This window comes from Numenius arquata, chromosome 9 (assembly GCF_964106895.1).
Source record: "Numenius arquata chromosome 9, bNumArq3.hap1.1, whole genome shotgun sequence".
NCBI lineage: Eukaryota > Metazoa > Chordata > Aves > Charadriiformes > Scolopacidae > Numenius > Numenius arquata.
The window spans coordinates 26,934,266-26,948,799 of NC_133584.1; the positions used below are offsets into that span (position 1 = coordinate 26,934,266).

At 42.7% G+C, this 14,534-nt stretch overlaps 1 protein-coding gene across 4 annotated transcripts in view; it reads right to left on the bottom strand.

The window, feature by feature from the left end:
- PPP2R3A (protein phosphatase 2 regulatory subunit B''alpha) overlaps positions 1-14,534 on the bottom strand; it is a 46,099-nt gene that overhangs the window by 17,281 nt on the left and 14,284 nt on the right. For all 4 annotated transcript variants that reach the window (XM_074153123.1, XM_074153126.1, XM_074153124.1 and 1 more), the window contains exons 2-5: positions 8,318-8,578; positions 5,959-6,062; positions 3,629-3,731; positions 1,707-1,781 (exon numbers count right to left, since the gene is read on the bottom strand). In XM_074153123.1, the coding sequence (XP_074009224.1) occupies positions 1,707-1,781; positions 3,629-3,731; positions 5,959-6,062; positions 8,318-8,578 (543 nt within the window). The remainder of the gene's footprint in view (positions 1-1,706; positions 1,782-3,628; positions 3,732-5,958; positions 6,063-8,317; positions 8,579-14,534) is intronic.

Consider the following 14,534-nt stretch of genomic DNA (forward strand, 5'->3'; position numbering starts at 1 on the left):
TGCCTAGAGGCTCAGCATGAAGTAGGGAAGTACAGTGGAGACACAAGCAGAATCAAGAAGCTCAGAGGAACTTAATGTACTCATGAAGGGTCTATTTCTGTGACTGCTTTATGGTGGTAATACAGGCACAGGGAAGTTGTGGAAAAGGAGAGAGGAAGGAAAAGGTGTTACCCTTTTTAGTAGCAGCCTGCACTTCAGCTATCTTGAAGTGGAACCTCAGGTCCACACAGCTCGTCACTCAGACCAACCAGAACATGCATTGCACCCCCATCAAGCCCAGAGAGTGCAGCAATTGCTGCTTCAGGACACCAACGGTGATCATTTGGGGGACTACTCTACAAAGGTATTTGTTTTTTGCCTTTATTCCCTCCTTTAGACCCTGAAAAATACAGGAACAGCACGTGACTTGAGCAGAGGAACCTGGAAAGGCAGATGGCACAGAACTGCCATCCAACAGCCAGCACCAGAACAACCACACATTGTATCTTGACCCGCTCAACGCCAAAGAACAACCGGTTGATATTGCAGTCAGAAACCCATGCTAGTGTGACCGTAAATCTTTCAGTTCTCACCCCTCCATGTACTTTAAACACCAAATACCAGGGTACATGTGCCACAGGCACCTTCCACACTCACCCATCCACGTGCCTCCATAATTCCCTGGCCATTGTTATAACTTAACCATAGTAACTGGCCAGAGTAGGTACCTGTTATCTTGCTCCACAGGGGTTAAATATGTTGATAAAACACTGATATTCACTGTCATGTTCAAGTGCATCTAAACATTTAAAATTGATTCTTGTTATACATTTTCATAAAACATTAGCGTGACAGCTCGGGGTTCGCTCAGAGCAACAGTGTCTTTCTGCCATCTGCTCCTGACAGGGAAGGAACAAGGCTGTGTCTGCCAGTAACCTCCCAGCTGCCAGTATGCGGTGCAGCTGGCCCCCATGCAGACCCTGGCAAAGCAAACAGGAGAAACTTTAAGTCCTTGAGCCCTGTTGGGATACAGCTCCCATCAGGTCTGTCATTATTTGGATTTGTTACCGCTGCAGAGATAAAACACCCTAACATTTATACCTTTTGTCCAGATTCATACCCAACACGAGACAAGCTAAAGGCTTAAAGTACAAACTTATTGAGGAAAAGCACCAGTCTAAGTGCCGACTGTGAAGCTGGAACAAAGCTACAGAACAAAACCCAAGTCACAAAAGCTCAGCAACTCAGAAAGACTAGATAGGCTTTCTGGCAAGAGCAAGAGGCAGGAGAATTGGACAGGAGACCCCTGTGTGCAACGGATGCTTTGTACCATGGAACAATCACAGATTCTCCATGCCTAAGCAACAGAAATCTTCAAACATACGGCTCTCCATGTCTCAGCGGCCCAGCAAAATTACAGGTAACTTACCAGCTCTCAAAGACCAAAGAAGGACCTCTCATTTTCCTTCATCAGGATTAAAGGCCAAAAAAATTGCTTTTATATATTTGCTTAAGACCAGAAAAAATCATTATTAACCTTTTGAATAATCTCCTGTACATACAGGCAGATTCATTTTTCCTTTGGAAGCAATTCTTAAAATAACTCATTGCCAGTAATATTAAAAACACCTCTATTTTTTGAAATAAGTGAAGGATTTGCTGATGGGAACAGTGACAAATCATAAAGGGAGGGTTGGTACAGCAGGAGATCAAAGGAGCCAGCCTACCGTCGTAATATACCGGGAATGGAACTCCGGAGCATCCTTCAGGAATGTCAGGCCAGGGTGCGTTTCCACCACATCCTGCAAGACAAGACCAAATAAAATGAAATAGATTTTCTTCTCCTTTTAATGTTTAGAAGTTTCTCGGTTTACAAACCAATACTTTTGCTTACTTTTGAAAGTGTTTTTGCAGCATTAACAATAAAACTGAAATGCCATCTTTTTATCTATGTTGTGAGCCTTCTAGATGTATAAAAAGAATACATTTTCTGGGCAATACGCACCTGTTGGGCCATTTTGATTTACTTAAGGACAGAAAAACAAAGGAAGAGAGTTAGTGAGTAGATGAAAACTCATTTTCATTGAACGAGACATAAAATTAGTTAGTTGACCATGCAACTATCTCCTCTGCAAGATTGGTTTTTTCCACCATTCATTGAAGATATTAACATTTACTAGAGCTAGATGTGAGAAACAAACATTCCTTGAAAGGTTGAGAAAGTTGCCTTTTATGTCCTCCACAACAATGAAAGCTCTTGTGAGCCTCAGAATGTATGCAGATATACTCAGTGTTTTTCCAAAATTTACTGGAACTACCTGTGGAGATGCCTCTTTCTCAAGATGAGCTTTTTGCAAGCCAGAAACTGGATCACGATGCCAAATCTGCCAAGAAATGCATGACCAAAAACATGGAGAAACTGATCTTGAATGAATCAGCTCAGGTCCTGTATGAGTCAACGTTTGTGTAATTTCTACGTGTCTGAGCCTTCTACCCTTAAAAAAAAAAACCCACCTGAAGAAGTGTTCAAAGTTTTGCTTTGCCTATACCACGGTATGACAAAGGGATAAAGCAGACACAGTGCCCTTAGGGGTGTGATATGACCAGATTTTGGCCAGTCTAACTTGATGTCTAACACGATGGTGTAATATTGCGAGTCTCCGGCTGGCAAACAAGATTGTACATGCCTTTGATTGCACCAGTAGCTAAAAAGCAGAGCTTAGCGTGCCCAGCAGAGAAGAGATGAAAAGGAACACGAGAAAATTTATCCATCACAATCCCAGTTTTGTTCGAGACACAGAAACATCCAGCGCAGACACAAGAGTCTTTCCCCAACACAGCATCTCCACAGAGATTTTGCACAGAAGGCAACATGCTGTGAGAAATCTAGAGATACGTGGAAAAGCTCAGAAAGCGTCAACACATGATCAGAGGAGCAGATGGACCCGATTTATAGAAAACCTATAAAGAAACCCTGAACCTATCTAGCACCTGCCAAAATGGCCACAAATAAAGGATGTGATACTTTGCTGTGTTAAAAATATCACACATGGATAGAAGGAAAAGAAAGCAATGAAATCAGGATGCACAGATTTAGCTGGCGTATAAGAAAAAAAAAAACATAATAAATAGATCAGCAGAGACTTGTGCACTAGCAGGTTTAGAGGCATATACAGAATAACTGGAACTGCAAATTTTTTTGCAAAGATTTCCATGTGATTGGGTAGTCCTGCTAGACAAATTCAATTATAATTGTTTTGTCAAGCAACTTTGACAACTTTTCTAATAAGCTTTTACGTTGTACAACAGCACCATGCATTTTTCCCAATAACCACCTAGAGAAATGGGGCAGATTTCAGCCTGGTTACCAGGCACTGATAAATACTAATTCTAACAAGAGGCAAAAGACTAAATAAAGCTTTAACAATCCTCAGTGACTTTAGCAAGATATGTAGCTAGTTGGTACTTATGCAAAATAGTCCACTTAAAATGCTTATTTCTATTTCACTCCAAAATAAACCCACCCAGGTGGTCTTCAAACCAAAGGTCTGCGTGTCCTTGGTAAACATTTAAAGACATGAAAATAAAGAAGTTACAGAAGAAACAGAGCTCTCTCCCCATCCATTCACTGCTGAGCTGTTGCAGGTACCTGAAGCAGTGAGATGAAGTCCTTCTGTTCCAGGTAGTCACAGCCGGGCTTCGCTAAAAGGTACGTGAATCTGGATGCATCATCATGGCAGTTACGTAGGATTCTATGAGAGAGATGAAGAGTTACTCCAACCACTTTGTACCTCACAGGACAGTCAGCAACTACAGATGGATTACAAAGTGCCTTATCACATGTTGCACGTACAAACTGAACTAGGCAAAGCTGACCTCAGCCCACCAGCACCCATTTTCTTCAATACCTTTCAGCAGCACTAAGATACTTGCAGCCAGTGGAGCTTTTTTTTCATGTTAATACTGCTGTGGTGAACAAGGTTTCCTACTGAAGACTATTCTTACTTTGATTCCATAGCATTGTATAAGTAACCTGACTTTTCAATATGCTGCATGCTCACTGATCTCATTAGGTTGATCCTATTGACTTCAAATGGGATGCCAGAACAGCCACCCTCTCCAATTTAATCCTTTACTATATTCCAATAGTTGAGGATATTACCAAACTACAGTCACTAAACTTTCAACCAGAAAAATCACTCTCCAGAAGGGAAAAGAACACCCCTTATTAATCACAGCACAGCTGGCTGCTGTGCACTGAAGAAGAGCCCAACGAAAGAATGAGTAGGACTGATGATTTAGAGAAACATGTGAACTCATTCCTTAGGTTGACAGTTTGCATCTGACACCGATTCTTTGTCTCTGCTTTCTTCTAATACGAAACACTACCCTGGTGAAAGGTATCACAATTTCTTAATTCACTCCAAACAGAAATACTCATGAAAACAGAAACTCCATGACATTTACCAAATCGTTACTGAACCCCTGTAACAGAAAAGAACATTTGGATATATCAAACACTAAGCTGTTGATATAGTACAAGGGAAACCATAAATTACTCAGAAAATTACCCTGTACTTTAATAGCTGTGAAAATACAACCAAAAGATCTGATTTCCAGAAGCGTGCTATACCCAGTGATTCCTATTGACTTCAAATGAGATCAGTGAGCATGTAGCACTTAGAAAAAGTCAGGTCAGCTACTAAGATGCTTAAAAATAGGCTTCAGCAATTAAAGATAACTGTTTGAAAATTATGGCTGTGTTCAGATAGCTGTAGTCTAACCTTACCAGGAACACTATGTTTGTTTCTATCGTCTTTCCAGAAAAAATTTTGCTACTGTCAGAGGGGAAGGAGGGGGGGAAATCTTTTCTAAAAGAGCAATTAAAGTGAGAAAAGCACACAAAACTTGGCTTGGAAATGGTGTGGTTAAAAGAATACAGAAGAGGGGCATGACCACAGCCTGCAAATATCTGAAGGATGTGAAAGTCAGAGGAGTGAAAAATATGTGGTATCATACATGAGGGATTAATTAGGAGTAATTGGAGGAACCTAAGGAAGGAAAAAATGTTGTCTGTGTCAAGAGAAACTTACTGACACAGTCACCCCCTAACATTTTTGCAATTTTGCCAGGGTAACTAGAAGCTGTTTTGACAATATTGTCGCAGGAAATACTTTGGAAACTGGGGGTTAAAGGCTACTTTAAGAATCTGAAGAGCAACCATGAAGTCAAAAGTAAGAACTCCCTCTGGATATGAGACGGAGACATTGTTCAGGTGTTTCCCAAAGCAGACTAACACCTGAATCACCCTGGAGGGAAAAAGATTAGGCAAGAGAGCAAGTCTGTTCCATCTCACACCTCTGACTCCAAGCACAGTATCTCCAGAGCTCTCAAAAAGAAGCCTTGACAACAGTATGTGGAAGCGACTGTCAAACCCCACAGATTTATTGTGCAGCATGCTTGAGGAAGGTAGTAACCATTAAAGCTCCCAGAGTATCTACTTGTATGATGCTTCTTTATTTCACATTCCTTCTTCCTGTCCTGTAACATTATCACACGCCTCCTCTCCTCACTCCCAAAAGGCACTCACTCGGCGTACTAGTGTAGCAGCAAAAAGGCCTCAGATAAATATATCCCAATACGTCCACTGACACCTATCAACCATCTCATGAGAGGCTGGCATATTTCTAGGGAGCACGTTAAAACATTTTATGTGCCAACCAGACCAAAAAGTCTCATCATCTATACAACTGCTTCAAAGTTTGTTGGTGCAGCATGGAAACAAGTGTTCAGGGAGTGTTGCGGAAGAAAGCTTAAGCTAATGGATATTTTTAAGCCATTTGTTTTTTTTTTTTCCAAGTAAGGGACAATGATTTGAAAAGTCTGGTGAAAGAAACAAAAAAAAAAAAAAAAAAAAGAAAAGAAAAGAGAGGCTGTTCTCTTTTTCTGGAATGAGAATTTTGCATTTGCTATACTCACTTTCTCCACATAGATACAAAGGAGTGGACAGATACACATCCTGTCCTTTCTCCTCCTGCTGCATTAAACATAGGTGCTTTCCAGTACAGCGGGCAGCCACAGATCTGCAATGAGGAACACAAAAGCAGTCACCAGAAGAGCCTGCTTGTTTACACACCAAATTCACCATCGAGAGTTTTACATAAGGGAAATGAAGTGGTAATGGCACACAGATTAGTCAAAAAAGCTATTTACGCCAAGGTTCAGGATCCACCAATAACTTTCTGCTTCATCATATGACATTTTAAATAGCTGAGAAATACATCCTGGCAGGCTCGGAAGAGGATCAGAGACTATCACACTCTTCAGCTCTGTCTTTGGCTGAGCTGTTTAGCAAGATTCCCCGTAAAGTGAAGTGGAGAGAAACAGGCACCTCCTTCCAGAGGCCACTCAAACCAGCTACCTCATGACCCGTCTTAGAAATGGATGACCCATTCTCTACATGGGCTGACTTCTTCTCGCTGACAGGAAGGGAACTTCAACTCTAATTAGAGACAACTAATGATTAAATGCCTGAAGGTGAATAATTCCCACCCTGTAGCTTTCAGTGCCTTCTACCCAGAACAGCCCATTTTCCCAACACCACTAGGTAACAGCAGGATAACAAAAAAAAATGAAAGCACGAACGGAGAGGCTGATTCCAGCAAAAGGACTCCCTTAAAAAGGACTTTTTAACTAGCCTCTGCAGAGGCTACTAGCTTTCAGAATGGCAATCAAATGAAAGCTCAAGCATTTTGTACTTTCTAATGCCTCAGAATAGCAGGCTGGAAAACTGCTTCAAACATTCAGCTGCTGACACCTTCAAGAAACCTCCTCTTTACCACAAAGATCTTTCCAGCCACCTTCATGACTCCAGTCAAGGTATCAGAACTTTGGCAAAACACAGGCCTGGGAGGGAGCAAGCTGATTAGGGCCAGGCACAAGTAAGAAGGATATCACACCAAATGGAAGGATGAATATTTTGAAGAAATAGCTGAGGCATCGCTTTTGCTTTCCCCCCAAAGCCTCTTCTATTCTATTGAGCAAGACTATCCTGCAAGCCCAGTCGCACCTTTTTGTCTGCATGGTTTTTTGGGAACCCCAGTCAGCACAAGAACCGCTTTCGGACTCAGCCATCCCTACGGCAGGCGACTGTACTTCTACAGGCGTTTAACTACTCTGAGGAAAGACTGACATTTACCTGCTGCTGGTGTTTTTATGTAGCTTATTTCAGAGCCCCAAAACTGGTACCGTTATCAATAATCACATGGAGCAGAAGCAAGCCTTACAACAGCTAAATGGCATGGAGCACATCCACGTAGAGACAGATGCACACACCAAACGAAGTCAGAGGTCTCTTCTACACCACCTTCCTGCTTTCCCCAGTTTGAACACAACAGGCCACACACAGTTGCCTGTCTTGTCATAAAACCAGTTTCAAACCCTTTTATGGCCAAGCAAAGGAGCTTTTCTGTTTATGTTTTCAGAGACGGTTTACAAATAGTGCCACTCAATTTCTCTAAAAACAAACAAACGAACAACCTAGTCTCTCAGAAAAAAAAAATAATCTTCCTTCTTGGAAAACAAGTGCTCCTCTTGGACAGAACATCATTGCTCAATCTACAGTGCCAAAGACACGTTCAGGGCAAACTGAACATATGAGATGCGTCTGACAACTGCTAGTTTTAGATCAGCGTTTACTAAAAACCATGGTTGAAGGAGAGGAAAATAGAACCACCCATCTGCAGCGTGCTCCCACACAAGTGCTGTGTTTTGTTCCCTGAAGCCAGGAACTCATTAACAGACTGTAACAACTCCAAGTCTGCTGACACCTGCGTTATGGATATTGAACGTATGCATCTCAGTGGCTGAGGGTTGACTAAGCGTTTCCCTCTTCTACGTCCAAGCAGGCGTAGGCTGGAAACTGCTTTCTCAAGCAATGCTGAAAGAGTGTACATAGAGCACATCCAGCTTAGAGGGACAGCTAACCACAAGGAGGGTATCTGGCACTACCTGATGTCCCAGACTAAGTTTGTGCCATCTCCTGAGCATAATTATGGAGGAAGAGGAAAAAAAAAAACCACAAAAATACAATTTATATTTGGTAAGAAATCGGAAAGAACCATTTCGCAAATCAAAGCAAGAAAGAGCATAACATAGATGTGACAAGCAGCAAACTGAGCTCATCTTTGTTTACTATTTGCTTAATCTAAACAAAAACATTCAGAGCAAAAGGATATTGGTTCGTTTGTCACTAAAACTGAGAACAGCTGTGAGGTACTTTATTAGTTTCAGTTTCAGTGTTTCTCTCCAAAACCCAAAAAACATAGAGAATAGTTACCTTAGCAATTTTCCCCATTTCACTGATGTTTGCTTTCTCATCTTCAAACTCTGTAAAGGCTTCCTCAACCCTGGCAATGATCTCTTCGTGATTAGTGCAGACATTCGGAAGTCCTTTAGGGAAGTAGAAACGTGGAATGTTTATCGACAAAGGGGTACTGCTGGTGGCTTTATTCACAGGCAGAGGAGTGCAAGGGTTAACTGCAGAGTTCAAAGGGACTGGGGATGAAGTTCCAGGTTTCTTCTCTTGCTTACTTTGAACCTGAAAATATAATGAATAACAAATGCTTTTTAACAGCACGGCATTCCGAGCATGAGAAAATAGTTTGTGCTCTCAGTGATCAGGGAAAAAATTAAAACCCACCAACAATTAAATTATGGCACAGGCATAAAAATGCATGTCTTCAGTAGCCAATTAAAATTTTTCTGCAATATCAAATATTCCAAATTTAGGATCTGTCACATCTGCTTTTATATAGTTTCTGTGCATTTTACGTATGTAGCTGTGGATTACAATATACTATTGAACCACAAAGGAACACAGTCTGCAAGTCAGCAACACCATAGAACAAAGACAATGCTATTTCTTCTCACGTTGGTCACTGTGTCGTCATTCTTCCCCCAAAACAGCAAAGCATCAAAATCTGGTCTTTAGTATCTCCCCCTAGAACCAGAACACCCACTCACACAAACGTCTTGCCTCAAGTATGAGCAAACTTACACTCACAACATCGACATTTTCCATCCCTTGGGAGCATCATTTGTTTTGCCAAAGTATCGCTTCACAGATAAATTAAGGAAAGACTTGCAAGACTGTGTTCTAAATTTCAAGAAGCCTCTTATTCTGTGCCCAACTTGAGCAGTCCAAGACACTTTTGATGACTGAATTTTTGATTTTTTTAATGTCAATTTTGACTTTAGGAATTACGAGCAGCCAGCAGTTTGTCATGAGGCACCCACATGATACAGCACACAGAGTTAGTGCAAAATGCGAAAGGTCTCTTTACAACTCCAGTTGAAAGAGTCCTTTTGCAGGTGAAGCACCCAACGGTTTCACTGAATCAGCACCTACATCATTTGCTGGAAAACAAGGAGAAAACTGGAAATGGAAACCAGGCCTTCTGCACGCCTGGTTGAAGGTGCTCTTTTCTCCTGTACCTACCATCTCTTTTTTCATTAGCTCTACACCATAGAATCATAGAATGGTTTGGGTTGGAAGGGACCTTAAAGATCATCCAGTTCCAACCCCCTGCCCTGGGCAGGGACACCTCCCACCAGACCAGGTTGCTCAAAGCCCCATCCAGCCTGGCCTTGAACCCCTCCAGGGATGGGGCAGCCACAGCTTCTCTGGGCACCCTGGGCCAGGGTCTCACCACCCTCACAGTAAAGAATTTCCTCCCAATATCTAGTCTAAATCTCCCCTCTTTCAGTTTAAAACCATTACCCCTCATTCTATCGCTCCATCCATCCTACCACTCCTCTCCTGTCTGTAGTAAACATACAGCTGATATGGTGATCCCCACTAGATCACCTTTCTAATGGACCTCTGGAATCTTCTGGTTCTAGCCATACATCAATATATTTCATAAAAGGCAGCATTTGTATTTCAGTACATAATGAGATCCTAAAATAGGTAAATTTTTCAGACATAGGAGGGAATACTTTTTATAAACTCTGAAAAGCAGTATAAGCAGCAGAATTCAGATGCTAGAATGCCAAAGGATGACGAATTCCTTACTCCCCCATGAATACACACTTTCTTGGGAAAAGGCGACAGGCTTGCCTATTGCACAATGGTTCCAATGCAAGAGTTATTATTAATATAACAGCATATGTGATAAGAGGCTAATAAGGCAACGGTCAAGTAAATACAGCTGCAACTTTCACTTCGTTTATCCTATTTCAAAACAAAATGGTTTCAGGATAAAGTAGCCAAGTCCGAGTCCACTACATACAGAGAATGTATATGATGAACTGACTACATGCTTTGCCTTATTATTTTCAAGAAGCTTGGAGCTTTTTTCTTAACACATACTGGATACTCCAGCTTGCCATTGGTTTGCTCTCAGGAAGATGAGGTGAGAATTGGAAAAGCCTCCTTAAGCCCTGTTTTTTCTGCATTTTAGAATACTTTACAAACCATTCTTCAGAGACCTGTAAAATGAGAGATGGAAGGATTTTCCTCTTCTTTACTCCTCCACTTCACTGCTCTTTTTTTTTTTTTTAAATGGGGAAGACCTCTTCCTTCTTCCAAACACTGTCCCATTTCAGAAGCAGGAACACACGTGCTTGCACATGCGTGCCAGCCCAAGAGCACTTCTGTACTGTAACTGCTCTGTACAGAACAAGTGAACCCAAGCTCCTGGTTAATGTAAGTCCTCCTCTCTTGCAACAAAGGAACAGCTGAAGACTACTTGCAGCCTTCAAGTTTTCTGAAGGTATCAATACTAGTATAAGGAGTCAGTATGGTCCTTCAATATAGCTCTCAACCTTTGGAGAACAAGCCAAATTACCACCATCTGTTCTTCCTCCCTTCCTTGACTTTTCCTACTCTCCCACATACTGCGTACCTTTGTGTTTGTGTCCAATCCCAAATGATGCTGGAGCTCCAAGTGAGCCAGTAAAGAGGGTCAAAGGGTCTGAGGCTGAAGAGGGCTGTGGGACAGAGTAAGCATCAGCCTTGATTACTTTGTCCCACATTATGACAATGCAGGTAGGGGACCTGAAATGGTGGCAGGAATTAAGCTGGGGAGGAAGCTGGTTTACTCACTTTAGGAGCAGCAGCTCAATGGGTTAATAGAAAACAACCCTTCTCCTGGCTTCCTTTTGCTCTTTACTCAGTAGAGTAACAAAAGCAAAACCCAGACAGGCTGAACGTGCCTGAGAAGGGAGCAGACGGCCCCAGAGTGGCCATTGCTGCATGTTAGAGGTGGATGAAGAGCCACCTCCCCTCCCATGGCTGCCTGCTTCAGTAGGGGAGGCTAAGCAACAGGGGTGAATGGAGCTCTCCAAGGCAGGTCTTCTCAAGGAGCCTCCAACCGATTGGGAAATAGCAGGTTAGTGAATTGGACCTTTGTGCCTAAGTCAAGCTAGTAATTTGGCTTGGAGGACTCCTCATGCACGTCACCACTTCTGCTTTTACGATCTGCCTGCCACCCTCTCTGCCCTGTGTAGCTAGTGGCTTTTCCAGCCACAACCCAACTCTATTCAGCGGTTTTCCCTTTCTGGATTCCAGCAGAGGGGAAATCCCTGCCAGTCTCTCACAGCACCATATTCAAACAAACAATGCAAAGCTGGAACAGAAAATGAGGTGCCAACTCCAGCCACTTGACTTCTATAATAGGACTTAACATCAATTTGTCTTGAAAATCCGCTTCCCTGAAACAGGTCTATTGCTCATTAATCTCCTCAATGCACACATGCACTCCTAGCGGTCAGGACTGTGAGGAACTAGAAGAAATGACTCAAATTGAACAAAAAGGTCCACAAATCAAAAGGAAGCAAACCAATATATTGTACTCTCAAAGGGCGCTAACTCTTCACTTCAACAAAATATCCCCTTACAGTATAAGAGAATGATAGAATTTGATTATTTTTTTTCTTGGAAGGCAAAGGGGCATCCCCAAAGCAGAGCACCACAACAGCACTGTGCCATTTTCTTCCTCTTCTGCACACCCCATACATCCTGATATGGCACCAGACTCGAGCTGATCATCCTGGAACACAACTCATCCACTTGGCCCTGCCCTCCACCTTCTGAAAAGCAGAGCAACTCATTTTCCTCCAGGTACTGTCAAAGTCAGCAACGCTTGGTACCAGCTCACATACAGTCAGGACCCCAGAATCCACATTAATTTACTGATCCATAACCATAACACAAGCCAGAAGGTTAGACATCCATAGGAGAAATACTGGGAATGCTGCTGAGCTTCCAAATAGGGAGCCAGTTCAGACATAGGTTTGCAGATGGCCTTCCCAGTAAGGCTGAATCACTAACTCCTGCTCAGGCCAAGGCAAACAAGGTGGAAGCATTGCTCATGGGTGGCTTCTTTTCAGAAGCTTCTACTTCAGGAACAGAAGTAAGATTTTTAAACTTTGTCTTCTTCCTTCTCACGTAAGAAATGAGCTGTCTACAACACCACAAAGAGAAAACAACAAGCAGCAACTGGCTCTTGAGGATCCTGCTCCCTAAAACAATCTTGAAATCTAATGCTCTGGGATGGGTATAACCAGATGCCAACCACTATGGAGACAGCAGGGAGTCGATTACAACTACTTGGGAAAAATAAAGTGATACAAGCTGAATTTCTGTGGGAATTCCTTGGGAGAAACAGTTTCTTGTTGCAAAAAGTTAACCTTAAATGCCATTTACTTAGTGGAACATGTTTCTCCAACAGTGACATGCATTTTCAGAAAGGACAACCATGAAAGGAAACTACAAATACTATAATAAATCTTTTAACTTATTACCAATAGCTAACAGAATTTTTATTTTTTTTTTTTGCTAAAGAGCAAGGTGAGATTAAAGCCCATTTTTAAATACTGCCCTATAGCATGGTGTCGTTTACCTTAACTAAAATCTCCCTATCCACTATATCCCCTTTTGCCTGTCATACAATTTATTTATGGACAGACTAAAATAGTGACATCTGCATTATAAATAAACAAGACAGAACTACAGCCTCATTGTAGCTACACGAACAAAGCACAGACACTAAACCTCTGTTAGCCAGGCCTGTCTGTCAGGGACTTGCCAGTCCCAGCAGAAAACTCCATGGAAGGAAGCAGTATCACATCCAGTGCTCAAATACTTTCTACTCCTTCCTCCCGGCCCCAATCTCCAACAGGAGCCTAGATAATAAATTTACCAGTTTCTTGTTTTTTTCCAAACGGGATTCTGTAATCCTCTTTTCTAGGGTACAGTGACTCAGCCTGGTTTCTCGCACTCCACAGTGCTGACTTAATGTCTCCTTCCATTTTTTACAGTTCCTGTCTTACTGGAGTCTGATGGTAGCTGGACACAAGCCATCCTCGGAGATCATCAGTTCTCCCGAGCTGACTTGTATCTTTGGCCCGAGACTTTCTCTTATTTTCCTTCCCTGAAGCCCTTTCCCATCATTGTATCTTTCTGCTGCCTCTTTTTTTACCCATCTCCAAGGGGACTAAGAGCAGCAGAGGTTCATCTGCACAGGGCTCCCAACAGCACGAAGAGGAGAGACTATGAGAAAACGCATTTCTGGAGAGAATCTTTTCTACTATAAATCGTAAACTCACCAGCAGAAGCAAAGTCCATTCGCAGCAAAACACGAATGAAAATAAACTCTATCCAAGCAACACGGAATCACAAAAGGATTTCAATGGTGAGGGACACAGGGCTGACTCTAAGGCTAGATCTAGGTCCTCATTACCTTATGCAGTTGAGTTTTGAAAACACAGACTTTGCGTGCCTCCACTGACAAATGTGCCTATTGATCTTACAAATGCCCTTCCCGCGACTGATATACTTCAGCCCACGCTCCAAATTCTTCCCTGAAAACCTCCTGGAGAAAATAACCAGTGAGCATCCAGACCAATTCAGACAGAAGGACAGCAGTGGGCATAAACCTCCACTCCTCACAGAATGCCCACCATGATTCTCATCTGCCCTGATTTGCAGAGGACACTTACCTAGGGGGAAGCCTGGCACAATGAAAGGCAGAACCTCAGGTGTGACACACCTTGACAAACTATTCAACTACTTCCGTGAGAAAAGGTGACAGGTTCTCTGCCTGTGCACAGCAACCCCAAGCGTGAATTCAGGATGGGAATCCACTGGCTGAGGAACAGCTCTGCTGAAAAGGATGTGGGGGAGATGGTGTGTACCAAGCTCAACGGGAGCCTGCAGTGTTGTTCTAATTACAAATAAGGCAAATGATGTACTAGACGGCATTAGGAGTAGGGCCAGGAAAACATGGGAGGTTATTATTATTTCCTCTGCCTGACACTAGTGAGGCTGCATCTGGATTCAACAAGGGCAAATCGGTTCAACAAGGGCAAATGTAGGGTCCTGCACCTGGGGAGGAAGAACCCCAGGCACCAGTATAGGTTAGGGGTGGACCTGCTGGAAAGCACTACTGAGGAGAAGGATCTGGGAGTCCTGGTGGATAGCAAACTTTCCATGAGCCAGCAATGTGCCCTTGTTGCCAAGAGGGCCAATGGGATCCTGGGCTGCGCAGGGA